The following is a 24371-nucleotide window of genomic DNA, read 5'->3' on the forward strand; positions in this document are numbered from 1 at the left end:
CAAAGTAGAAGCAGCAGCAGCGACGTCAGCTATCGAATGTGCGCTTTAGTTTCGAATTTGCATTGACATTGATTAGTCAGCTAAATACTGGGCTAGGGGTTAAAAGCATCGCAGATTGGATCAAGACTTGGAAGTAATATTTCTTTCTTTATTTTCAACAAATTGATTGGTTGCCGGAAGCGGTATTACAATGAAACTGCTAACACACATCGATATCATCGGATGGGCGTATTGAATAGGTAATTCCCTTGGGTCGATCATCAATAACAAAGGTATGAAACTTGTCCAACAGCTTTTGGAAGCCGCTCTGCAAGGATGCAGATCTAACATCATGGAGCTTATCGAGCACATAGCTAATCAACGCCTTAACAAGTATCTGCATTAAAGAAAATGTGATTTGTTTAATATATTGTTGCTGATTTGTTTAATTAGATTACCTCCATGTACTCGAAATTGACGTGACAACGATTGTGCATGTTGTACATATCATTTAGCATCGCTTGGAATACAACTGGATCATTTTGGTCAATAACAGCGCATAGGAAGCGCATAAAATTTAAAGAATGTCCGTGTAAACGTTGCAGATCCAGTTTTCCCTTCCATCGAAAATTCTCGAAAACCTTATAATTTTCCATTAGGAAGCTAAATATATAAATTAAATTTGTAAGATCATTACCATGGCAAGTATACGATTAACTTACGTAAAATAGATTTCTTTGCCGTAGCGTCGCTCAAAGGGTTTGATTACTTTCCAAGCCTGTCTGAGAGCCAATCTCTCGCTCAGCGTGAAACCATTGTCATCGTACACAGGACCCACGTGTAGTTCTGGTAACTTTTTCGGAAATATATCCTTCATATCGATGACGCTTTCATCGGCAATAGAATGCACCGAAATCGTTGACAATATTCTGCTCATCTTGAAACACAATTTTATTTAATTTTGGCAAAACTGTGAATTACTTTTGAGTAAATAATTGAACAAATGTAAAATGTTGCAAGAAGTTTTTAAATGATTTAATTTCTAAAAGATTGCTAAGATTAAAACAACAATTAATATAAATGTTCATTATAAGAACAAGAGTAAACACGAGATAATGAAATAAACCAATATAAATAAAGTTAAATAAATTTTTTTGATTTTTATATACCCAATTGCTCGAAGTCAAATGGATATTTGCTCAAGGCTTCAACAATATCATTCATAGTGGGACGAAGTTGAGGATCTGTTTGCCAGCCATCGTTCATCAAATTTTTCAACCCAGCGGGACACTCAATTTCCAAATCAACTAACGCTGGTCGAATACCTGAAATATTTATTATTGCATATGAATTGCCATAAAAATAAACGTAGTTAATATTCGTACCCTTTTCAACCCGTTGACATACAATTAATTCATTGGAACAATCGCTGAATGGGATTTTACGTGCAAACAGTTCCCACAGCGTGATCGACCAACTGTAGACGTCGCATTTTTCGGCGTATTTTTGACCATTGAAAACCTGTTGTGTAAAAATGATTAAATTAGATTTAGGACTGATTTCTCAACTTATAGTTAAAAATTTTCAGAAACTCGTGATTTAAAAATATTTATATTCTTAAGGTGCCATCTCTAAGTTAGCTATCGGCTTGTTGTCACGGTGTCATCTCTAACTCTACTATGAACTATGGCCAAGTTAACAAATTGTCGAGATCTTAAGCTACGCACATTGATGAAGCCGATTCACTCAAAGGCAAGATATATTTTATATATGGTTTTACTGTAGTAAGAGCTTTTCTTCATAAATACCTCCGGTGCCATGTAGGGGGCAGTGCCGCTGTTTTTGGTCATCATACTGCTCAGATATCGAACTGTGCCAAAATCACAAATCTTGAGGCTACGATGTTTGTTGTCAAGCAGCATGTTGTGTGGCTTTAGATCGCGATGAATCACCGCTTTGGGAGTCATAGCATGCAGATAAGCAACTCCCTGGGGAATAAGAACTATAATTAACTACAATATTGGAATTAATCGCAAGGTACTCATACTTTAGCGGCCTGGAGTGCCCAGTTAATAATGTGATTTATTGTATAGGTTGCCCTTGGCATGCTATACAATAATTTAAAAAGTGATCCGCCATCCACATATTCCATAACTAAATAGTGAACATCTTGATTCATTGCGGTGCCATGTAAAAATATAATATTGATGTGGTTAGCTCGCGAAAGTTGTTTGAACTCTCTTTCGAAGTCCTCATCAGATACGTTCAGATTAATCCTTTTCACAGCTACATTTTTATTACGATATGTTGCCTGATACACTTTTCCGAAGCTTCCAGATCCGATCTCCTAAATATAGCGATGAGTGAATATTTTAATGACAAACGTTTTATGTTGAATCATACATCACCCAATGTTATTTGCTCAAAATCGATTGTATTCATTTTGAATTCTGCACTGAAATGTAGATTGCAAATTTTGCAGGCAAGCAAATAAAAATTATTAATTTTTGAGCGATAAGATAAGAATAATTTTCAAGTGTGACCGGCGTCGCCGAGTAAAACTGCAATATTAACTCTTTGCTTCAATATTTTTTATATTTAGCTGCACATTGCCTTCATATGCGTCAACATGGCACAATCAAAAATGTGTCATGAGCTATTCTGATAATTTTAAATAAGCAATTTGAACCGCCTACATTAGCGTAATTATTCTGCAACCCTAGCTACTTAGCAAGCAGTTGTTGTCAGCCTTGGCTGCAGATATCCGTAGAGGAATCACTTTTTAATAAATTAAATTAATGCATTAAACAATTTAAACTTCTATATAAAATTACAATTTGTTTTAATATTTTATAAATTCAAAAACAAGTAATAATAAAATAATCGCTGCTGCGATCATATTGCCGCTAGTAAACAGCAAGCAGTACTTAAAACTATTTCGATAACTGTTTACAATTATATCATCGCTAGTAAAAGCAAGCATTAGAAAAAATATATCGATAATCTACAGGTCAATTGTTACGTCACACTTGCGAACAGCTGATTTCGCCGGAACTATCATAATAATGTCGATGGTGAATCCATTTCGCACCGCGTTTCGTCTGCCCAGTCGAAATCAAAGAATCAACTGGTTCCCTGGCCACATGACCAAGGGAATGCGACAGATACAACAGAAGCTACGAACCGTTGATTGTATTGTTGAAATTCACGACGCACGCATTCCCATTGCCGGTCGTAATTCGCAGTTCTTCGAGACAATCACGGGTATGTAGAAACATAGTTATCATAATTGACTCCATCATTTTTTCCAATTGCTAATATTATACCTATCTTTAACAGGAAACGGAGTCAAGCCACATATATTGGTGCTGAATAAGATCGACCTCTTGGGCTCTACTAAACAACAACGTGAAATTCGAAAACAGCTGCAATCGGAACAACCCGAACTTCGGAATATTATCTTCACCAACTGCAAGGATCAGCGAAATCATGGCGTACACGATATTCTGCCGCTTGCCACCAAATTGGTGGCCGAAAGCAGCCGCTTCAACAGGGCTCAAAGTGCCGAGAACAACATCATGATTGTCGGCGTTCCAAATGTTGGCAAAAGTTCCATCATCAATGTGCTGCGCAATGTGCACTTGAAAAAACGCAGTGCAGCTCGTGTCGGCGCCATTGCTGGCATCACACGCGCTGTGGGTGAACGCATTAAAATTCAGGAGACGCCGCCGGTTTACATGATCGATACGCCCGGCATACTGCAGCCTTCGGTGACAGACGATGAGATGGGCATGAAGTTGGCGCTAGTTGGCTGCCTCCCCGATCACATTGTCGGCGAAGATTTGATAGCGGATTATTTGCTATTCTGGCTAAACAAACATAAACGCTACGAGTACGTAGAGAAAATGGAACTGCAGGCTCCTAGTGACAACATCAGCGCGGTGCTGGCGGAATACGCTCATAAGCAAGGCATGTTCCATCGCGTCAAGCAATTTAATGGCCAGGTGGAGGTCATGACCAATCTGTTGGCTGCCTCGCGTAAATTCATCAGCTTCTTCCGCACCGGTCAATTCGGTCCCATTAATTTGGACGAACAATGTACTTAGCAGCACTATGGCAATTATATTTTAAGTATATTAATTTTGTTAGTTATATCATAAATGAAATTATGAAAATGTTACGATCTAATTTAATCTGTCTGTCTAATTTTCCACCATGGGAACATCGATGGCAATGTTTCCCACACCCGGCACGGGAATGGAATAGGACACTCCAACGCTATCCATGTCCGCACCTACAACTGTATCCGCAGCATGCTGTGGCACCACTGGCAAATCCATTGGAGTTTGTTTTGCCTCCCCAGCACTTAGTACTTGATCACTCTCGACATTGCAGATGGCAGGTTCCACTGTATCGGTTGGCGCACTGCTGACTGCGTAGCCAGTTTGAGCAGCGATGGCACGCAATTCTCGTGGAACACCCTGCATGAGCTTGTCGATGTTACTGGTATAGGGTGCCATCTTTTCAAAGTACTCGATTAGCATTTCGGGGTTCTTCTCGGACACCAGGGTGCTGGACACCAAATCAAATTCATCACAATATTTCCACCGCAAAAGATACTTGATTTCGCCGGTGACATCTGTAGCGCCCATAATTTCGGCCAGCTCCAGGCCACGATCGTAGCCACGCGGCTTTTGGATTTCTTCGCACTTTGGTTTCTTTTCTCCGCGTTTCTTTGATTTGGCTCGCGTCTCCTCAAAGCGTTGTATGAGTGCAGGGCAGTCGCAATTTTCTTCGGGTTCCCAGGTATTATCCCCCGATGGATAGCCGCGCCATTTGATGAAATACTCAACCTTGCCATCAGCAGTGATGCGCTTGTCCACAATCCGCTCCACCACAAAGTTTGATTCGTTTTTAACCATTTTACGCGAACAACAATTTACAATAAAATGTTTGTTTATTTCTTCGATACACAAATTGATTTGCTGATGCGAGTCGATTAGCTACCAGAGTTGCAATAAATTCGATAACTCAGAGATTCTATACAATCGATTGTGCTGCAATACATTTTCTGACGCAGTAAGGACATTTTGATATTCCGCGGCTGAAGCACAAATTAATAGGATAACGTAAAAAATATTTAAATTTACAAATTCATTAATTTAAATTAATGCTGTATTTTTAAAAATCCCACAAATCGTAGCGTAACATAATCCTTGCTTCTGTGTGAATGTCATTTTTCAAGTCACGTTTCTCGAATTAAAAAAAATTATTTTCTTCCAATATTAAAGTTAAAAAATGAATGAAAAAATTGGAGAATTGTTTGATTGGAATCCTATGGCTGAGGATTTCTACGATGAGAAATGCAATAAATATGATGATATAAACGAAGGAACCGTGGACGCCAAAATAAAAAAGGATTGCAAAAAGAACCAAATGCAATATCCTTATTTAATTATACGAAAAGATACGCAGCTTATAACGGATACGTTGTTGAGGAATTTCTTTGGTAATGGATTAATTTACGACATCGAATATAAGTTTAGATCGCGACAATATTTCGTTTATTTAAATAGCCTGTGGTAAGAATATTTTAATAATTTTTTGAGATTTGAATATTAACACAAACACGCTTTTATCGTAGTTCGCTTGAGGCAGCTAGAACTAAAATTCGTCAATTTCCGAATATCATAAATGTGCAGCAGGCTCGATCAATTCCCATACCATGCGATCCAACTGATCTTGAAGCAGAGGAAAATAAGGAAAACGAGGCTGCTGTATCCACTGCAACCCCACCTACAGATGACTCAAGTCCTATAAATATAGGTTCCCGCACTATTCAAGTGTCGCCAACGAATAACAAACATCCCGAATTCTTCAAGATTCCTATAGTTGTCAAATCCGATTACACGGCCAAAAACTCTTTGCTGGCTCTCAATGATCCGAGCTCACGTTATCTAAATGTTAGATTCGAATTTGTGCTGGAACGTCATGGAGCTTACGTGTTGCAAAAGGCAATAGAGAACAATCAGGCTATGCTCCATTTGCGCTCGGGGCGAAGAATTGTTATGTGAGTGCTGCACCAATCTTATGGATATATATTTTTTAAAACACTTCTAATCACAGTTCAAATGCAATTTTAGAGCAACGAAGTATAATTTCGGCATATAAATTCTTTGTTTTTTAGCCCTAATAAACAATTATTGGAAACACCATCAGATGGGAAGATAAAGCTAGAGGAGCTGTTCAAAAAATGCTTGGCTTGCAAGTGCTACACCGACAACAGTTGTCGTTTCTGTCAGATGCCATTCTGCAATCCCACTTGCTTCGAGGCGCTGCTTTCTCAACATAATCAGAGTTGTAAGACGGGCAAGCCCCCGCTAATTGATGACACAATTGTCTCGCAGTTTAACAAGATAAAGCTCCCAGCAACTGGGACGAGCGTGAAGATTACAGCATTTGAGCAGACGGATGTGATCTATGTGCGATCAGCGGAAATAAACGCTGATGTGGCATACCACAAAGTGCTCGCCGATGTCTGGACTAATGGCAAATCTTTGCCACAGTTGCAGAAATTGCCACAATGCGGACAGATTGTCATTTACAAATTTGAGACGGACATTGTCAGAGCCATGGTGCTGAATGTGGACAATGCTAAGGCCATCTATGTGGTCTGTGTTGACTTTGGCAGTGTGGAGATCACAACGCTGGACAAGCTTTATGAATGCAGCGCTTATTTGGCGGCTTTACCTCGTTATGCTGTGCCGGTCATATTGCGGGGAGTGCCTAAACGTTGCTTCCCTCCCAATCTGCTTGAGATGTTGTATGAGGTGGACCAAAACAACACATTTGTGATGAAGTACGCAAAGAGTGATTATGATGAGACGAAAGGCATGCAACGTGTGATTCTAATTGAGAGCGAATTAAATCGCAGTTTGAATCGCTTGATTAAAACTATTTTAACGCCAGTGGAGCCTTCTCTTTCAGAAGCGAGTTTTAAAGAGGATGCAAGTATTTTGAATAGATTAGTCTGGAGAAATTATTTTGAGTTGCTTATGTATTTGCAGTATTTGCAGCACGTTCATTTGCCCACTGGCAAAAAGTTGGATGTGGTTGTAATGGACAACAGCTTTCTTAAATTTGGTATGGTTCACTGCACCACCTTGGACTTTGCGTACGAGATTTCGCAAATTCATCGTGAGATACAGCACTATGGAGAAGCATCCACAACCGATTCGTATGCTCCACCGTAAGACTATATCCACTAACAAAACACACATTTCTATTAATGTTGATTAATTTTAATTAGGAAAAATGAATTGTGCATTGCGCAGTATCAAGGCAAGTGGTGCCGTGGACTCTGCATGGAGTTGGTGGGCGATGGTTATCCTAGCATCTTATTTATAGATTATGGCAACATTGTGCCAATATATGTTGAGAAAATTCGCCCATATCCGCCACAATTTACATTCCCTATAATGACCACCGAATACGATTTAAATGGGCAACCGGAACCAAGTGTTGAACTATTAGCCCGTATGGAGAAACTCCTAGTACCTGGCTCAATTATCAATTGTGACGAGATTATTTACAACAAGGACGAGAATAATTACTCATTGCGCATTGACTCCTTGATGGAGTAACATTCCAAAGTATGTCTAAAACATCTTAACCAAATGGCTTAACCAAATATAAAATAATATATTACAGTTAAATCAACATTAAAATAATACAATTTATTAATCTACAAAAATTATAATTTTTTTTAAGAATTATATTTCTGATCCTGCTAAAACTTCTTCCTGCTTGCTAAACACGAAACTTAGGGTTGTCAATTCGTCATTTTGAAAAGTTTCCTGAAAAATACAAAGTAATGTAGTATATTACCAATTGATTATAATATAAATATTACCTTTAAAAACTCTTGACTAAATGGTGGCTCCCATTGATTCCAATTCTTTAGAGGCTGCAAAGAAATTAATTTAATTTACCAACTTATCAAATATGCATATAAAATGTAACTACATTGTGATCAACTCCTAGCAGTGCTTTAGTGGGATTCACACGATTGTTCAATAAATCTATCACAGATTCGCTGCTTTCGACCAGCTCCAAGTGTTGTTGAAACATTCTCTCCTCTAAGCAGCCAGCAGTTATTAGCGTATAAATTCGTGTGTCAACATCTGCTGCCAATAGCCGAGTTGCTGTCGATCTTGTGCTATAGTTGTAGAGTATCATATTTTTGCAGCCAGTCAAACGAATTGATGGCAACTGATTTGCGTCAAGAAGCGCAACTAATGGATCCATTTCACCGGTTTTATTGAAGTTTTCGGCATGCTCTATATTCTCCACTTGTACGTGCGGCACTTCCCAAGATTGACAGTAACCCCTGATGATGTCCAAACATCTCTGACTCGTTGCAACAATTGCACATTTTTCACCGCAAGCAACAACTAAATTGTCCAGCATTAGATGAACAAACTCAAACTTGGCAGAATCGTAGAGACCCAATTCTTGCCAGGGCGGCAAATGGGGCAATAAAATTCGAGAGACGAATGGATGATCTTCTATATGTTTGAGCAGCACGGGATGATCGCAGATTTGTTGGGCGATTCTAAGCAGTTCCGATGATTGCTTAAAAAGAGAACTAATGTAGCTGTAATTAATTGATGTCTAAAATATTATAATTACTTCTTTTAAAGTGCGACAATGATCGGCAAGCAATTGTAGCGCGAGCTGTTGGATATCCGCTAGGGACAGCATGCAAATATATTCGCGGATCTCAATGCGTTGTTCAGATTCCTGAGTTATAGGTTTAATAGTTGTTGCCAGTAACTCTGGCGATTGCTTTGGCTTTTTAAACATAATCTTCGGCCGCTGATAACTGATGGAATTATTTTCTGACTGGGACACCAGCTCACCGGTAGCTGTCTCTTGCTGTCGATACCAGTTTTCTATTTCTTCTTTGCGCTGCGCAAAGCATTCGTCCACAGACTTCAGTTCTAACTGTATCTCAACATCCCTCATACCAATTTCTAGTAAAGCATTTTCCTGAAATTTCTCCGGTTTGAAGAAGGTCAGCACATCCAATGTTTTGTTTGTCTCGTCTTTTAATGTGGCACGTGTTGCAGTTACTTCCAGCGTGCCATTGCCTGTCCATATCTTGTGTTTCTTGTTAGACTGTTGCCGCCATAGCACCAGAAAGATGCGTTTGTCCTTTAGTGGATTCTCTGCATCGTCATAGCGCCGAGGTCCCAAGTGTCTATAGCCGCCAGAAGTACCCCATTTCATCTGAATGCTTGGCTGCTCCGGTTCCTTGGCGACTTCCGGTTCAAGGGGAAGACCTCGCTTGGCCGCTCTTCGTGCTGAGGGCGCTTGGGAACGCCTCATGATTGGGATTCTTAAAAAAAAACTATAGAACACAAAAATAAAAAATACTAATTTTTTATTTAATTTATCTTATAAATCAACTTTTGTAATATAACAAAAATCATCTTAGTTCAATTTCGCTCTTCGTTTGTAGTGCGTCTTGGTCTACGTTTTTAATGCTACATCTGGTACGAATTGTTTGTCTTATTGTTGAATCTTCATTTTTCAATTTGTGTTTTTTTTTCTTAATTTTAATTTTCTCATAATAAAGAAATTGAAAAAGATAATAACGAAATAAAATGTATTTTAACCTACACAATAACAAAATCCGACTGGCAATCGCGGTATTCAAACATTATCGATAATTTACATCAGCTGACTGCACTTTGATCGATACATCAGCTGACAATCGGAAGCGATAGGCACGCACGAAGCACGATGCAACCAAATACATTGCCATTAATCGATGTATCTATCGATGATATAAAAAAAAAAAATACCCGAGCCGGCTTTTCTCACATCGTGGATTGTTGCCCACCTTATCCACATTGTGTGTAGTAACTCCGTAATAGTAAATAGCCTCACAGCCTGTTGCACACACAGACACCAATGTCAGCATGGCTTTCCATTGGTGCGACAACAACCTCCACACCACGGTGTTTACGCCGCGTGACTTCCAAGTGGAACTCTTGGCCTCCGCCTTCGAGCGCAACACCATCATCTGCCTAGGCCATCGCAGCTCCAAGGAATTTATAGCCCTCAAGCTGCTTCAGGAGATGTCCAAACGTGGTCGGCACACGGGCAAAGTAAGCGTTTACTTGAGTTGCCAGCTAAATACGGAGGATACATCAATGTACACAATGCTCACCCATCTCACCGATCTCAAAGTGTGGCAGCAGCGCGAGGAGCAGCTGCCACCTGATGATGAACATTGCTGGACGCAATACAATGTCATCATACTTCAGCCCAACACGTTACTTAGTTTGTTTAAATCGGAAGCGCTTCTGCTAAGCCAAGTGCAACTCATTGTGCTCGAGGATTGTCATGATAGTGCAGTCTATCGCACCATTTTACCCATCTTCGAGCAATATATGCTGCCCGTGCAACCAGATGAGCGACCTCGCATCTTGGGCTTGGCCGGACCATTGCATAGCGCTGGCTGTGAGCTGGAAGAGCTGAATGCCATGCTAGATACATTGGAGCAGCGCATGATGTGTCGCATAGAGACAGCAAGCGATATTGTCACGGTGTTGCGTTATTGTGCCAAACCGTTGGAGTATATTGTGCAGTGTGCTCCCTTTGAAATGGACCAGTTGTCCAGTGTGATAGCCGACATTCTGAATACGCATAAATTGTTCCTTAATGATCATCGCTACGATCCCTTCGAGATCTATGGCACCGATCAGTTCATGGAGGATTTGAAGGGTTTGTCTTTGCCGTCGTAAATGTTGTATAATATTTTAATTATGGCTTTTATTTTTAGATATTCCCGATCCCAAGCTAGATCCGCTCAATGTACTCGATTCTCTGCTCGCTGTGCTGCATGAGATGGGTCCGTGGGGCACACAGCGTGCGGCCCATCATTTCTATCAGCGCATCGAGAAGCTCAAGGTGAAGACACCACACGAACGGCATTATTTGCTCTTCTGTCTGGTGAACACGGCCTTGGTCCAAGTCCATGCACTCTGTGATCAAACATTCCAGAAGCAGCTGGCCGAAGAGCCACGCTCAACCATCGAACGCTACTCCAGCCCGAAGGTGCGTCGGCTGCTCAAAGTTCTGCGTTGCTTTAAGCCAAGCGAGACGCATCATCAGACGGATGGAATGCGAAAAATGCGCCATCAGGTGGAACAAGCGGATTTCAACAAATTGACGCATGCACTCAAAACTAAATGCCAACTATTGGAACAGCAGGTAGAGCAGCCAAATCCAGAGACACGTACGCTTGTTAACAATCTGGAGCAGCTGTTGCAACCGGCAGAGAGCAAAGAAGAAAAGGAGACGACTGCTAAGACTAATGTAGAAGAGCCTGCGCCTTTGCCACAACCCTCGACGACGAGCACAAGCAAGTCCAAAACCGGCACACAGACGCACACGAGAAGACGTGTCCACTCAAGGCGACACAATCGCTATCAGCATGATTCCAGCGAAATGCTGTGTGCAATCATCTATTGCAATCAGAATCATACGGCACGTGTGCTCTTTGAACTGCTGACGGAGATGAGCCGGCGTGATCCAGATCTCAAGTTTTTACGCTGTCAGTATACCACGGATCGTGTGGCTGATCCCACCACCGAGCCCAAGGAGGCGGAGCAGGAGCATCGACGCCAGGAGGAGGTGTTGAAGCGCTTTCGTATGCACGATTGCAATTTGCTCATTGGCACTTCGGTGTTGGAGGAAGGCATCGATGTACCCAAATGCAATCTGGTTATACGCTGGGATCCGCCCATCACCTATCGCAGCTATGTGCAATGCAAGGGTCGAGCACGCGCAGCTCCCGCCTATCATGTGATGCTTGTGGCACCTAGCTATGATGAAACGCCACCAACAACAGCTGACGCTGCAGTGCAGTTGAACGAGCAAAGTCATCGTTTCATTTGCGCCACATCGTCGGATGAGGCACAGCAGGAGTTGGACAGCGATTCTGACGACTCGGCGCTTCCCAATTCTCTAGCTTCGGATCCCTATACCTTTGGCACTGCGCGTGGCACTGTGAAAATACTCAATCCCGAGGTGTTTAGCAATCAGCCACCCACGGCATGTGACATCAAGTTGCAGGAGATTCAGGACGAAGTGCCAGTAAATAGTTTATTAGATGGCGGCAACTCAAGCGATGAAGCCATCAGTCTGACGAACACCACGCCGAGTGACACAAGTGCCGAGCGACGTCCCAAGCAACGCTTCGAATGTGAACTGAGTGCAATGCCAGAGCCGGAGATGACGACTTCGTCTGGCGACACTAATGAAAGTCTGGCCAACACGACGCAAGCACTGGTTCATCAAATGGCGCAGTATCGCGAGATTGAGCAGGTAATACGGAGATTTAATGTAGATAACACTTGTTGTAGAAGAACAGGTTAGAAGAAGCATCTGTGACACCATTAAGTACATATAGTATATTCGTGATTAGACGATAGAGGCCTCGAATAATGTTCAAATGTGATTGGGAGTTGTGTCGTTGATGAGCACTGGTTGCGATTTCTTTATTATTTTAAATATACTATATTAACCTATAATTCGCTTACAGATGCTTCTCTCAAAATGCGCCAACACGGAACCCGCAGAGTCCGAGCAGCAGCAGGCAGAGCGCTTCACAGGCTGCTTGGCGGCCTATCGACCTAAGCCACAGCTGACGACGGGCGCTTCGGTGGATCTCAGCACAGCTATAGCCCTGGTCAACAAGTATTGCGCCCGCTTGCCCAGCGACACATTTACTAAGCTGACTGCACTGTGGCGCTGTGCACGCTCCGGGCGTCAAGGTGTCACACTCTATCAGTACACCTTGCGACTGCCCATTAACTCGCCATTGAAGCATGATATTATTGTATGTCCAGGCAGCCTTAAACAATTTTATTACTTTTACTAATTTGCTGTATTTTTTACCAGGGTTTACCAATGCCAACACAGACCTTGGCTCGTCGCCTGGCCGCGCTGCAGGCCTGCGTGGAACTACATAGAATAGGCGAATTGGATGATCAGCTGCAGCCCATTGGCAAAGAGGGATTTCGCGCCTTGGAATCGGACTGGGAATGCTTCGATCTTGAGCCCGAGGATGAGCAGATTGTGCTGCAAAACGATGAGCCACGTCCGGGCACGACGAAACGACGTCAATACTATTACAAGCGCATTGCTTCCGAGTTTTGCGATTGCCGACCAGAGGCTGGTGTACCCTGCTATTTGTATTTTATCCAACTGACGCTGCAGTGTCCGATACCCGAGGAGCAAAACACGCGCGGTCGTAAAATCTATCCACCCGAGGAGGCCCAGCAGGGTTTTGGCATACTCACGCAGAAACGTATTCCGAAGCTGAGTGCATTCTCCATATTTACGCGCTCCGGCGAGGTGAAAGTGTCCCTAGAGTTGGCACGCGAGCGAGTTGTGCTAACGCAAGAACAGATCGAGTGCATCAACGTCTTCCTGAACTATACGTTCACTAATGTGCTACGACTGCAAAAGTTTCTCATGCTTTTCGATCCCGATTCCACAGAGAATTGTGTGTTTATTGTGCCCACCGTAAGGACGACAGAAGATGATCGTCTGATTGACTGGAAATTTCTCGAACTAATACAAGCCACAGGTAACATGATGCCACAACCCGTGGCCGAGGGCGAGCGGCAAGCACAACCGTTTGAGGCACAGCGTTTTCAGGACGCGGTCGTTATGCCCTGGTATCGCAATCAGGATCAACCACAGTATTTCTATGTAGCCGAGATCTGTCCGCATTTGTCGCCACTCAGCTGCTTCCCGGGCGACAATTATCGCACCTTCAAACATTACTATCTGGTCAAATATGGTCTGACCATACAAAACACCGCCCAACCGCTGCTAGATGTGGATCACACGAGTGCTCGCTTGAATTTTCTCACGCCCCGCTATGTGAATCGCAAGGGTGTCGCCTTGCCCACGAGCTCTGAAGAAACGAAGCGTGCCAAGCGTGAAAATCTCGAGCAGAAGCAAATTCTGGTGCCCGAGTTGTGCACCGTGCATCCGTTTCCTGCTTCCTTGTGGCGCACAGCGGTATGCTTGCCATGCATTCTCTATCGCATCAATGGTCTGCTGTTGGCTGATGATATACGCAAGAAAGTTTCCGCTGATCTGGGTTTGGGACGCCAAAAGATCGACGATGAGTCATTCGAGTGGCCCATGCTGGACTTTGGCTGGAGTTTATCGGAAGTGCTGAAAAAATCACGTGAATCCAAGCAGAAAACAAACAAGGAGGTCACCAACAAAGACGAGGAACAGCAGGTTGAAAAAGAAGCTGAACCAGCAGAGGAACCCCAATTGGAAAAGGCTGTCAAGACTGCCACTGAATTGGTCATTGAAGGCGAAGAGCAGTTGGGCAATGCTGATGACTTCATTGAAATTGGTACCTGGTCAAATGACATGGCCGATGACATTGCAAGCTTCTCGGAGGGCGATGAAGATGAGGAAGACGAGGACTATTTGCCCAAGCTGCCGGCTAATGTAAAGTTCTGTAAGTGCAAGACATGTTGTTAAACTTCTACGAATCTTAAGCATATTGGATTTATTTTTACAGGCGATCAGCAAACACGCTATGGTTCTCCCACCTTCTGGGATGTGAGCAACAGCAGTGGCTTTAAGAAGACGGCCAGCAATTCCAACCAGCAGCAGCCACGCAAGCCACGTGGAGCAGCTTCTGGAGCTGGCGGCTCTAAAACCGAAGCAAAGCCAAAGTATAGTTATTACGATTCGGATAACTCGCTAAGCTCTAGCTATGATGACGATGATCATGTGGGACCAGTTCGCCATTACTCCTCGGACGATGATGATGAAGCCGATGACATTGGTCACATTGAATTCACCTCAAAGAACGAAGCGGAAGCCATCGAAACGGCACAAGAGCTGGAGAAGCGGCAAAAGCAACTGTCCATCATACAGGCCACAAATGCGAACGAGCGACAGTACCAGGAGACCAAGAATCTGCTCATTGGCTACAACTTTGAACAGGCGGCGCAGAAGAGCACAGCCAACTATGATCAGTCGATTGTACGCTTCAAGTCGGAGATTGAGAGCAGTGGCATGTTGGTGCCTCACGATCAAGACTTGGCGCTACAGCGCAAAGAAGGCGTCTCATCGCTGGCCGAACAGGAAGCAGCTTGTCTGCAAATGGAGCTGCTCAAGGAACTTTTGCCATACGTAACAGAGTCGCAAGTGCTGGCAAGACTTGATGCCAAGGGACAATTGCAGCTCTGCGATCTCATTGAGTTCAATATGGAGTGGCTGCATAAGCATCAGCAGACTGAAAATGAAAGCTATGATGTGTTGGGCTGTGGCGATAGCTTTGACAACTACAACGATCACGATCGACTCGACTTGAGCAAAAAGCAACTTAAGCTGCAGTTTAAGCTGGAAGTGGAAATCAATAAAGAGTCGGGCAGCAAGAATACCGCGACAGCATTAAGCAGTTGGCCTGGGGCCAGCTTTAGCTTTGATCATCAGCCAGAGCTAGAGGGACATCCAGGACCTAGTCCCAGCATCATATTGCAGGCACTCACCATGTCCAATGCCAACGATGGCATCAATCTGGAGCGACTGGAGACGATTGGCGATTCGTTTTTGAAGTATGCCATTACCACGTATTTGTACATCACCTATGAGAATGTCCATGAGGGCAAGCTGAGTCATCTGCGCTCCAAGCAGGTGGCCAATCTAAATCTGTATCGTCTGGGACGACGCAAGCGATTGGGCGAATATATGATAGCGACCAAATTTGAACCGCATGACAATTGGTTGCCACCGTGCTACTATGTGCCCAAGGAGCTGGAGAAGGCGCTGATTGAGGCCAAAATACCGACGCATCACTGGAAGCTGGCCGATCTGCTTGACATTAAAAACCTGAGCAGCTCCCAAATCTGTGAGTTAGTGCGCGAAAAAGCGGAGGCTTTGGGATTAGCTGCCAGCTTGGAGCAAGCTCCCACAACTGGTCCACAGCAGCAGGCAACAAATGCTGCTGGTCTGGATGACTCTAATGAAACCAGCGATTTCAGTTGCTTTATACCCTATAATCTGGTGTCACAGCACAGCATACCGGACAAATCAATTGCGGACTGTGTAGAGGCTTTGATAGGCGCCTATTTGATCGAGTGTGGACCTCGAGGAGCATTGCTCTTCATGGCCTGGCTTGGAGTACGTGTGCTGCCCTATCAACTGAAGCAAGCCACGGAAGAAGAGCCAAGTAAACCGGGCACCACAAAGCCAAATGCCCAAAATATGGTCACCGTCTATGGGGATTGGCCAAAGCCGCGCAGTCCGCTGCTGCATTTTGCACCCAATGCCAACGCAGAGCTGGAGCACTTGCTCAGCGGCTTCGAAGAATTCGAGGCAAGCTTGGGCTACAGATTCCGGGATCGTTCCTATTTGCTGCAGGCTATGACGCATGCCAGTTATACGCCAAATCGACTGACTGATTGCTATCAGCGTCTGGAATTTCTGGGCGATGCTGTGCTCGACTATCTGATAACACGGCATTTATACGAGGATCCCAGACAACATTCACCGGGTGCATTGACTGATTTGCGCTCGGCTCTAGTGAACAACACTATCTTTGCCTCGTTGGCTGTGCGACACGGTTTCCATAAGTATTTCCGGCATTTGTCGCCGGGTCTAAACGATGTCATCGATCGCTTTGTGCGCATTCAACAGGAGAATGGACACAGCATCAGTGAGGAGGTAAGTTGTGATAAATTAATGATTGACAACAACTAATTAACATTCTAAATCAATTTTAGTACTATCTGCTGTCGGAGGAGGAATGCGACGATGCGGAAGATGTGGAGGTGCCCAAGGCATTGGGCGATGTATTCGAATCAATTGCAGGTGCAATATTTTTAGACTCCAGCATGTCACTGGATGTGGTGTGGCAGGTCTACAGCAACATGATGAAGCCGGAGATTGAACAATTTAGCAATTCTGTGCCAAAGTCACCCATACGCGAGCTGCTTGAGCTGGAGCCCGAGACGGCCAAATTTGGCAAGCCCGAGAAACTGGCGGACGGACGACGAGTTCGCGTCACCGTCGATGTATTCTGCAAGGGCACGTTCCGTGGCATTGGACGCAACTATCGCATTGCCAAATGCACGGCGGCCAAGTGCGCGTTGCGACAATTGAAGAAGCAGGGCTTGATAGCCAAAAAAGACTAATTATGTAATGATGCAACTAACTCAGTAGTGAAATATTTACTTACAATTCATATACGATTGTACATATGTACGGCAAACAAGCTCCAATAATATTAAATTTTTTATACAATATATGTAACAAACGATTGCTATGTAGTGTCCATATCAACATCTAATTGTTTTTTAAATTCAAATATACCAATCTTCCCAAAAAATACCATATTGCTTTGCTCCTTGATTTCCAGATAAATAAAATGCCATTTGAATAACCTTTGTGGATGTCATATACATTAGTGGGTTATGTATTTGGTTGGTACATATCGTGAATAAATTTTGATTATGGAATGACAAACTAAATCTATTTATTTTATGTATTTTATGTGTGTGTGTGTTTGTTTATGAGTACTTAGATTCTTAGTAATTGTTAATATGGGCCTAACAATGCTCAATTGTTTTTGTTTTTTGTTTCTTTACTTAGTTGATTGAATTCGATGAACTTTGGAACGGAAATGGATTGGCCGAAATATTTACATTATTTATAACCGAGTGGAATTATGTGGTAATGGGGTGGGGCGGTGGAGGCGGATCTTCAGACAATCGTTGTTTTGTCAAATATATAGAGTCATACTTAAAAACTGTAATATGGAGAATTACATAATTCATAAAATAGGTAAATTTATATGTAGTATGTGGCTAATATACGATCACTAGCAATAAATTTGATAAGTTCTCTTTGTTTCATAAAAATTGTGATGCATTTTTTCATTATTAATTTTGTTCTTTTTTCAAAATGTTCAAATAAAATGGGGAGTTTTGTGTGTTACATTTTGTTAATTGCTAATTTTGCATTCGTTTTACAATTTAAAAAAATTGTAACGCTTCGTAAAAGTTCACATTTGAGTATACTATAATTATATAATTGTTTCGTTAATTATGTTATGTTGAATTTGTTTTTGTTTTGTGTTTTTAATAATAGTTGCATACTTTAACCTTACTTAAGTATAGTTTAGTTAATTAAAATTGTTTGGTATAATTGTTAATTTCATACTCGTTATTAATTGTTCTTGTTCTCGTTTTTCTTTTATTTTTTTTTTTTTCTTATTCTTTTTTCTCTCTCTCACTTTCTCTCTGTTTCTTCTTCGTTTCGTTTTTTGTTTTACTCATTTCCTTTTTCACCGCACGTTCCTGCCTACGATTTGTTCAATGACTTCTTTATATATGAATGTTAATGCAAGTGTATTTATTTTTGTTGTAATTGTTCTTGTAATTTACGTCGCGTTTTTTACTTTTGAAATTTTGTTTACTGTTGGCATTGATTTTTGATCTAAAAAACTCTGTCTGCAATTGTTGGTAATTTGTATGTCAATTGTCGTATTTGAAAGAAGGAAAACCGAATGAAACTAAAGAACGATTGAAATTTGAGCAATTGGAAAATATTTTTGGGCACTTTCAAAATATATTCAACATACCAAAAGCCTTAGAAACAAAGTCTTTAATAACTCAGCATTGAACTCAACTCATTACGTATACGTAATCTTAAAACTAATAATATGCGATGTTTAATGTATATGTTTTAAATACGTGTGTATGTGTATGTATGTATTTTTTTAAAATAAAATAATTGCATAAAATTTGTTAACAAAAGGTGTCAAAAACGTGTTTATTATTCGTAAATTGGTTGTGTGATATGTTTAAAAGTGTTGCAATTGTACAATAATAAATTAGAATGTAATAATAAATTAAATTGTTGTTAAAAAAACAAGCTGTCAAATTGAGTACATTTAAAAAAAATATTGCATATAGGAGAGGTCAACTTAAACATTAAGACATGTGAACTGAGGAGTGGCATTTCGGGACGGTTTAAGTATTTTACAAAAGGTGTGTAGATAAATTATATATATCATATCATTTCGTATAAATATATTTTCGAGTATATTGGGGTTTTATATAGCGATCACTGACACACAACATAATACACATAATAATAAGCTAACGTTGCAAATCGGAAACATAGAAGAAATCGTTTTGTTTGAAAGCGTAATCGTTATGTTTTGTGGGAGCTGATTCATTTTTGTTCGAAGTTGGTAACTTTTGATCAAATCGTCAAAATAATGTTTTGCTTTTTTTTTTTGGGGCGAGTTGAATGTTTGATTATAGATAGGTTACATGTATATAATGTATATGTATGTTTATATTTTCCGGGTAATGACTATGCGACTTTATGCATTCTATATTTGTTTTTTGTTTTCCTTTCTAGGTATGTCTGTAGTTGGATAGTTTTCATGATGGTCGTTTATATAAGTTTACGTAAAGTACAATTTATGCCAAAGACAGTTGACTAAGGATTGGCTACAATTTCCTTAAACGATTTACGATTATGCTTTTGCCATATACTATATATGTATGTACGTATATATGTTATATAGGTAGGTTAGGTATATGTTGGACACGATTTCAAGATTATATTCGATTATATGTGAAATGCGGCGCAAGTATGTGTGTATGTGTGTGAATGTGTTTATGGTAGATAGATAGATTACCTTTCGAAACAATATGAGGAGAAAACTAATTGGGAGGAAAAACTAACGTCACATAAACTAATTATTACCCAGTACAGTGGGAAAAGGGGAGTCGTCACAATTTTCTGTTTTTCGTTTTTTGGCTTCAAATATCTAGTCGAATTTATAAGAAATTCGATATTGAAAATTATTCTGTTGTTGTTGTTGAGTCGGATTCTAATCGAAATTTATATACGTCTGTGAGTGTCTGTGTGTGTGAGTGTATATGTATTGGTTGCTAGATGCTTATGTCTAAAGAACGACGTCAGGCAGGTCGTGCGGCCTTGCCTAGGCGCGCATTTGGTTTTCATGTACAATTTTCCTCTCCTTATAGTAGATCTCCTCGGATTCCTTGTCGCAGAGCAGTAAAACCACCGCACCAAACAGGAATATAGCTGCACCCCAGCCGACGCCATAGGCCCAGCCAAACTCCCATACTCGTCGATTCGCTTTATGCATGAAAGAAAATGCAATTGATGAGTTTAATTCAATTACGTTGTTATTAAATGCTTACCCATTGTGAGTTCGCCTGCAAAGCAGACTGGATAGACAATCAAAGCGGACAAAACAGCCAGCACTACAAAAAAGAGACAGATTTATTAATAATCTTATTATTATTATTATGAATTTAAAGTATAGAAATGAAAATAATTGGCCACACATCGTTTATATAACAAGTGATGCAATTGTGTGAAATATACGTGTTAAGTAAACAAAATTGTTCTGAGTAATTAGACATTCTTTTGTTACGCTGATAAATAATGTACTATATAACTTTGAATCTTGAAAAAAATATACAATAATCAGAAATAGGATTAAGTAAAAAATTTTTGAGCAATTAAACAAGATTTTGGGGTAAACATAGAATTATTTGAGGAAAATATTTGGATGGATTTATGTTAAAAGACTTCAAACAAACAACTGGAATTCTTTTGCAATTATTGACGTAGTTAAAGTATAATTTATACTTACATGAGACGAGCATGACGAGTACAGCTATTCGATAGAATTTATATTTGAGATTATGATTCTGTGTCTTGAGGCCCAATCCCGTCAGCACTGTGGCAATCACGTCCGTTATCAATGTGATAATGCAAAGCGCTGCGGTGGCCTTGATGTAGGCTATAAATCAAAAGATTGAATGATTAAAAACGTAAGAATTAGTTACAAAACTTTTAAGCTTACCAATATCGCGGGTCCAATAGCAGCCAGGAGGATCCTGTATATTGAATGGCAGCGGCGCCATCGAGTCCTCTTCGATGCAGTGCACAAAGAGACCTTGACGCCAGCCGGCGGCCATTAGCCAGTCTGTGGATGCCAGGGCCATGATCATAAGGACCACTACGATGACGCCACAGATAAATGCAATCACCTAAGATTGGAAGGAATTTGAATTATTTTAATATTATTAGAATACCAAAAAATCTTCAACTTTTACGCACCTTGAGCGGCCTTGTGATTGTTATGGTTTCAATTGTCGTTGTCGGCGCCATTCTGTCCGCTCCAGGACGTAGTACACTTAATAGAAAAATGCCTAGATTAGTGCATGAATATGTCAGGTTTATGAGCATCAACAGAAAACGGAATATCAAATGAAACAGGTGCTTGGCACTTACCTTATAAACTAATCAGGCAAAACGTCTGCCTGCGCAAAATACTTAATTGGAATGCGTTGCAAATGCGTTTTGGTTAGTATATGGAGTATGTGGAGTATATATAATAGTTATATATATATTTTTTTTTGGGAGTAACGATAACTCTGGCTTGGAATATAACGAATCAAATAATTTAATTGCAAAATTTGCACTTAATTATTAATTTTTTTTAGCGTTCAGCGGCTGCGATTTATGATTTCAAATGCGTTTTCAATTTCAATATGCTGGCGGCAGCCTTTTCAACATCTGTTGTTTGTTTTTTTGGATTTAAATCGGATAGCATGGAGGAGAGAGATAAAATTGGTATCATTCGATTAGTGAAGGCAGCTTTGTGTCTAGGTGTAAACCATAATAAAATACAATAAAAATAAATACAATCAGCTGAGAAAACAAAATAAATATAGCAGCAACATGCAAAGCGACATTCCCAGGCAATCAAGAGTGTTCTATAAAATGGTATTATAATATAAAATGAGGGGAACCACAGGAAACAACTGACCAAATTGACGATCAACGCTTAAACCGACTACGATAACAGGGAAAATTCAGTTACGCTTCAATAACTATTGATTCGGTTCATTTGCGACTAGACAACAAAATTCTGATTACTTTCGTAATGATTAGAGCCACAAGAAACATTTCTGTTGTCCCACATTTTTTTTTTTTAAAAATCTTTGCAGCAATCAAATACTATATATAATATAATATATTCTTAAAAAAGATATGATAGTTTACAAGATTTACAAAAATGTATCATATATAAATACAAATCTTATGTACCAAGAAAATCAGTGAAAATTTTCTGGTTTTAAATTGGCCTTCCTCTTAATAGCTCTAATATATTTCTCTCAAAATTTTTTGTAATTTTTTTTTTTTTTTCAAAAAATTATAATTATATAATTTACTAGGTATACAAAAATTTACTGAACATCAAAAATATACAAAAGGATAACCATTCATTAACAGAATGTATTATAAAAGTCAGTAATAAATGTACAATAAATTCTATGAGTATAATTTAAATAGTTTAATACATAAATCCATAACATTTAAATTTAATATCCATTAAATTAGACCGATGTTGTAATCTTTTAGAATAATCTACAAATAAAAGAAATGAATTTACCTAATTTTCTGTGTGTATATTTTTAAAAGCTTTATAAACTGTTTATATTTGTATTTATTTCATCCAATGTTATTAAATTGATTGCTAAGCTTCAAATAATAAATAAATAAATGATTTATTGAAATTTCTGTCTGGTGTAATTCAAATAGCTTTCAATATCTACACAAATATGCAGTTGAATAAGTTTTCACATGAGAGATTAAATTTGCAAATATGTTTACAGCACAAATGTTTACTTCGACTGATAAACACTGATCAAATATTAATATTTGCAATGGTTGGGTGACAACTGAGTAAATTTGTCACGAGTGAAAAGGTAACTGAATAATATGCAACGGGAAACCATTAAAGCCAAATGAGGAAAAGTCAATGAATGATAAGAGGTGGGAGGTGAAGCAACCATAAAACTGCAACTGCAACTGCAACAACTGCGAGTCAATGCACAACATACCAAGCTCACATCATTAATTATGCATAGGGAAATGTCAAGAAGGTTGAACTATGCATATAAGTATAAGTTAAGTATATATGACCATACATATATGCAGATGATGTCCAAAACAGACATTAAAGGAGGCGAGAAAGGAGGTGAGAGGAGAGCGAGTTTAATACTAGACAAAGACAACGAAAATTTGGCTAATTTCTGGGTTTCTATCGAGACGGGGGCCAGACAGAAGAAGTCTGGCACTATTTATAGCTGAACAATCGAAAAGATTTGCATACTATAGTATGTGTTATACCATCTGTGTGTGTGTCGGTCTGTTTGTATGTGTGTGTGTGTGTTCTGAGCATGTGCGATGGGCATGGCAACAGGATCAGCATTTAAAATGGGTAGCGAAAATGCAAAAACAAAATAGAACAAAACGAAACACAAACACAAAATAGAAATTGGGGCACGAAATCGACAATAACAACAACTGCAAGTAGAAATGGAACCAAAACAAAATTGCAGACAAAATACGAATTGTCCTCATTGTTGTTGTTGTTATTGACATCGTTGCTGTTGTTGTTGGCTAAATACCTTTCCTTGTAATAATCCAAAGTTACCGATTCGGAATCAAACTCTGAATAATCAGGCAGTGATTCGGCATCAAAGGAGCTCATTCCACTCAACGTATAATTTGGTATTACGTTCATTTTGTTAGTGTTATAGATGCCAATGCTGCCTTGTTGATGTTGTAGTTGCTGTTGTTGTTGCTGCGTAGGCTGCATAGACTGTTGTTGTTTTTTATACATTTCCGTCATCTTTTTCGCTGTTATTTTTTCTCAATAATAATATTATCCACACGCACACCACATACGCACATACACTCTGCTCTGTTTTGGGGAAACCTTAATTTGTGACACAGTTTTAGATATGGGAAAAATAATGCACTGCTATTTTCTCTATTCTGTTTTCCCAGCTTTTCACTTTCGTCGTCTCTGGTTGTGATGAAAATGGCGCTGCCGTTGTTGTCTTTTTAGTTGTGTCTATGTTTGCAATCTCTCACTTACGCTTATTGCTGTAGGAAGCGCTTCGCTTGCGTTTTTCACATTTTTACTTTAACAATTACGCGATTATTTTTACATTGAAAATAAACAAAAATAATAAAAATAATTATATTTGCAGAGGGGTTGTCAACAATATTTAGAGGTGGAGAAACATCGACGACACTATCGACACTATCTATATATCGATGTTATTGCAATTTTTGTCAATTGGTATATTTCGGTATATTTCGCGAAACGCACTCATAATGGCTTCTCATTTTAAATAGCCAAAAAATATGTAAATGTAGCATTTATTCGCTCAATAAATGAGCGACCCCATTAATTCTTAATTCGA

The 24371-nt window shown here is 40.2% G+C and overlaps 8 protein-coding genes across 11 annotated transcripts; 3 read left to right on the top strand and 5 right to left on the bottom strand.

The window, feature by feature from the left end:
* Window positions 1-127: 127 nt before the first annotated feature.
* On the bottom strand, window positions 128-1038 carry LOC127566162 (uncharacterized). The gene is made up of 3 exons (XM_052007904.1): window positions 702-1038; window positions 438-642; window positions 128-376 (listed from the first exon to the last, which is right to left on the bottom strand). Exons 1-3 carry the CDS (start codon window positions 914-916, stop codon window positions 200-202), a joined length of 597 nt encoding a protein of 198 aa, XP_051863864.1. The 5' UTR covers window positions 917-1038; the 3' UTR covers window positions 128-199.
* A 102-nt stretch (window positions 1039-1140) lies between these two features.
* On the bottom strand, window positions 1141-2679 carry LOC127565927 (mitogen-activated protein kinase kinase kinase 7). Its single transcript, XM_052006863.1, has 5 exons — window positions 2383-2679; window positions 2027-2326; window positions 1788-1967; window positions 1365-1500; window positions 1141-1304 (listed from the first exon to the last, which is right to left on the bottom strand). Exons 1-5 carry the CDS (start codon window positions 2419-2421, stop codon window positions 1141-1143), a joined length of 819 nt encoding a protein of 272 aa, XP_051862823.1. The 5' UTR covers window positions 2422-2679.
* A 322-nt stretch (window positions 2680-3001) lies between these two features.
* Window positions 3002-4085, top strand: LOC127565865 (mitochondrial GTPase 1). Its single transcript, XM_052006611.1, has 2 exons — window positions 3002-3243; window positions 3319-4085. The coding sequence occupies exons 1-2, from the start codon at window positions 3045-3047 to the stop codon at window positions 4083-4085; spliced, it is 966 nt and encodes a 321-aa protein (XP_051862571.1). The 5' UTR covers window positions 3002-3044.
* Window positions 4079-5010, bottom strand: LOC127565866 (chromobox protein homolog 3). The gene has a single exon (XM_052006612.1). The coding sequence runs from the start codon at window positions 4899-4901 to the stop codon at window positions 4182-4184; it is 720 nt and encodes a 239-aa protein (XP_051862572.1). The 5' UTR covers window positions 4902-5010; the 3' UTR covers window positions 4079-4181.
* Window positions 5011-5024: 14 nt separating this feature from the next.
* Window positions 5025-7709, top strand: LOC127565863 (protein vreteno). 2 transcript variants are annotated; one of them, XM_052006608.1, is made up of 6 exons: window positions 5025-5108; window positions 5271-5561; window positions 5624-6049; window positions 6167-6986; window positions 7047-7228; window positions 7289-7709. In XM_052006608.1, the coding sequence occupies exons 2-6, from the start codon at window positions 5278-5280 to the stop codon at window positions 7620-7622; spliced, it is 2046 nt and encodes a 681-aa protein (XP_051862568.1). In that variant the 5' UTR covers window positions 5025-5108; window positions 5271-5277; the 3' UTR covers window positions 7623-7709. The 2 variants fall into 2 exon arrangements, with proteins under 2 accessions (XP_051862568.1, XP_051862569.1); XM_052006609.1 differs by lacking the exon at window positions 5025-5108 and having other exon boundaries at window positions 5170-5561.
* A 27-nt stretch (window positions 7710-7736) lies between these two features.
* On the bottom strand, window positions 7737-9707 carry LOC127565864 (uncharacterized). The gene is made up of 5 exons (XM_052006610.1): window positions 9666-9707; window positions 8671-9391; window positions 8005-8613; window positions 7892-7945; window positions 7737-7835 (listed from the first exon to the last, which is right to left on the bottom strand). The coding sequence occupies exons 2-5, from the start codon at window positions 9367-9369 to the stop codon at window positions 7752-7754; spliced, it is 1446 nt and encodes a 481-aa protein (XP_051862570.1). The 5' UTR covers window positions 9370-9391; window positions 9666-9707; the 3' UTR covers window positions 7737-7751.
* A 120-nt stretch (window positions 9708-9827) lies between these two features.
* Window positions 9828-17444, top strand: LOC127566055 (endoribonuclease Dcr-1). Its single transcript, XM_052007543.1, has 6 exons — window positions 9828-10773; window positions 10832-12378; window positions 12596-12892; window positions 12955-14542; window positions 14606-16758; window positions 16818-17444. The coding sequence occupies exons 1-6, from the start codon at window positions 9966-9968 to the stop codon at window positions 17226-17228; spliced, it is 6804 nt and encodes a 2267-aa protein (XP_051863503.1). The 5' UTR covers window positions 9828-9965; the 3' UTR covers window positions 17229-17444.
* Window positions 17445-18282: 838 nt separating this feature from the next.
* Window positions 18283-24186, bottom strand: LOC127566061 (transmembrane protein 47). 3 transcript variants are annotated; one of them, XM_052007556.1, is made up of 7 exons: window positions 24041-24183; window positions 21382-21666; window positions 21208-21283; window positions 20951-21137; window positions 20738-20887; window positions 20280-20342; window positions 18283-20214 (listed from the first exon to the last, which is right to left on the bottom strand). In XM_052007556.1, the coding sequence occupies exons 3-7, from the start codon at window positions 21256-21258 to the stop codon at window positions 20054-20056; spliced, it is 612 nt and encodes a 203-aa protein (XP_051863516.1). In that variant the 5' UTR covers window positions 21259-21283; window positions 21382-21666; window positions 24041-24183; the 3' UTR covers window positions 18283-20053. The 3 variants fall into 3 exon arrangements, with proteins under 3 accessions (XP_051863516.1, XP_051863515.1, XP_051863514.1); XM_052007555.1 differs by having other exon boundaries at window positions 21208-21299; XM_052007554.1 differs by lacking the exon at window positions 21382-21666 and having other exon boundaries at window positions 23568-24186.
* Between the last annotated feature and the right edge of the window lie 185 nt (window positions 24187-24371).

The sequence above is a fragment of the Drosophila albomicans genome, chromosome 2R, assembly GCF_009650485.2.
Source record: "Drosophila albomicans strain 15112-1751.03 chromosome 2R, ASM965048v2, whole genome shotgun sequence".
Lineage (NCBI taxonomy): Eukaryota > Metazoa > Arthropoda > Insecta > Diptera > Drosophilidae > Drosophila > Drosophila albomicans.

Excerpts from the sequence above, each read along its gene's own strand:
- LOC127565864 (XM_052006610.1), bottom strand. The coding sequence starts at position 9,369 with ATGAGGCGTTCCCAAGCGCCCTCAGCACGAAGAGCGGCCAAGCGAGGT. Across the intron at positions 7,946-8,004 it reads TGCTAGGAGTTGATCACAAT|CCTCTAAAGAATTGGAATCA; the intron begins GTAGTTACATTT and ends ATTTCTTTGCAG. Across the intron at positions 7,836-7,891 it reads TTAGTCAAGAGTTTTTAAAG|GAAACTTTTCAAAATGACGA; the intron begins GTAATATTTATA and ends TGTATTTTTCAG.
- LOC127565865 (XM_052006611.1), top strand. The coding sequence starts at position 3,045 with ATGTCGATGGTGAATCCATTTCGCACCGCGTTTCGTCTGCCCAGTCGA. Across the intron at positions 3,244-3,318 it reads GTTCTTCGAGACAATCACGG|GAAACGGAGTCAAGCCACAT; the intron begins GTATGTAGAAAC and ends TATCTTTAACAG.
- LOC127566162 (XM_052007904.1), bottom strand. The coding sequence starts at position 916 with ATGAGCAGAATATTGTCAACGATTTCGGTGCATTCTATTGCCGATGAA. Across the intron at positions 643-701 it reads GGCAAAGAAATCTATTTTAC|CTTCCTAATGGAAAATTATA; the intron begins GTAAGTTAATCG and ends TTATATATTTAG. Across the intron at positions 377-437 it reads TCAATTTCGAGTACATGGAG|ATACTTGTTAAGGCGTTGAT; the intron begins GTAATCTAATTA and ends TCTTTAATGCAG.
- LOC127565927 (XM_052006863.1), bottom strand. The coding sequence starts at position 2,421 with ATGAATACAATCGATTTTGAGCAAATAACATTGGGTGAT. Across the intron at positions 2,327-2,382 it reads AGCAAATAACATTGGGTGAT|GAGATCGGATCTGGAAGCTT; the intron begins GTATGATTCAAC and ends CGCTATATTTAG. Across the intron at positions 1,501-1,787 it reads CCCCCTACATGGCACCGGAG|GTTTTCAATGGTCAAAAATA; the intron begins GTATTTATGAAG and ends TTTACACAACAG.
- LOC127565863 (XM_052006608.1), top strand. The coding sequence starts at position 5,278 with ATGAATGAAAAAATTGGAGAATTGTTTGATTGGAATCCTATGGCTGAG. Across the intron at positions 6,987-7,046 it reads AAGCGAGTTTTAAAGAGGAT|TATTTGCAGCACGTTCATTT; the intron begins GCAAGTATTTTG and ends ATGTATTTGCAG. Across the intron at positions 7,229-7,288 it reads ACCGATTCGTATGCTCCACC|GAAAAATGAATTGTGCATTG; the intron begins GTAAGACTATAT and ends AATTTTAATTAG.
- LOC127565866 (XM_052006612.1), bottom strand. The coding sequence starts at position 4,901 with ATGGTTAAAAACGAATCAAACTTTGTGGTGGAGCGGATTGTGGACAAG.
- LOC127566061 (XM_052007554.1), bottom strand. The coding sequence starts at position 23,791 with ATGACGGAAATGTATAAAAAACAACAACAGTCTATGCAGCCTACGCAG. Across the intron at positions 21,138-21,207 it reads CAATCACAAGGCCGCTCAAG|GTGATTGCATTTATCTGTGG; the intron begins GTGCGTAAAAGT and ends TTCCAATCTTAG. Across the intron at positions 20,343-20,737 it reads ACTCGTCATGCTCGTCTCAT|TGCTGGCTGTTTTGTCCGCT; the intron begins GTAAGTATAAAT and ends TCTTTTTTGTAG.
- LOC127566055 (XM_052007543.1), top strand. The coding sequence starts at position 9,966 with ATGGCTTTCCATTGGTGCGACAACAACCTCCACACCACGGTGTTTACG. Across the intron at positions 10,774-10,831 it reads GTTCATGGAGGATTTGAAGG|ATATTCCCGATCCCAAGCTA; the intron begins GTTTGTCTTTGC and ends TTTTATTTTTAG. Across the intron at positions 12,379-12,595 it reads AGTATCGCGAGATTGAGCAG|ATGCTTCTCTCAAAATGCGC; the intron begins GTAATACGGAGA and ends ATTCGCTTACAG.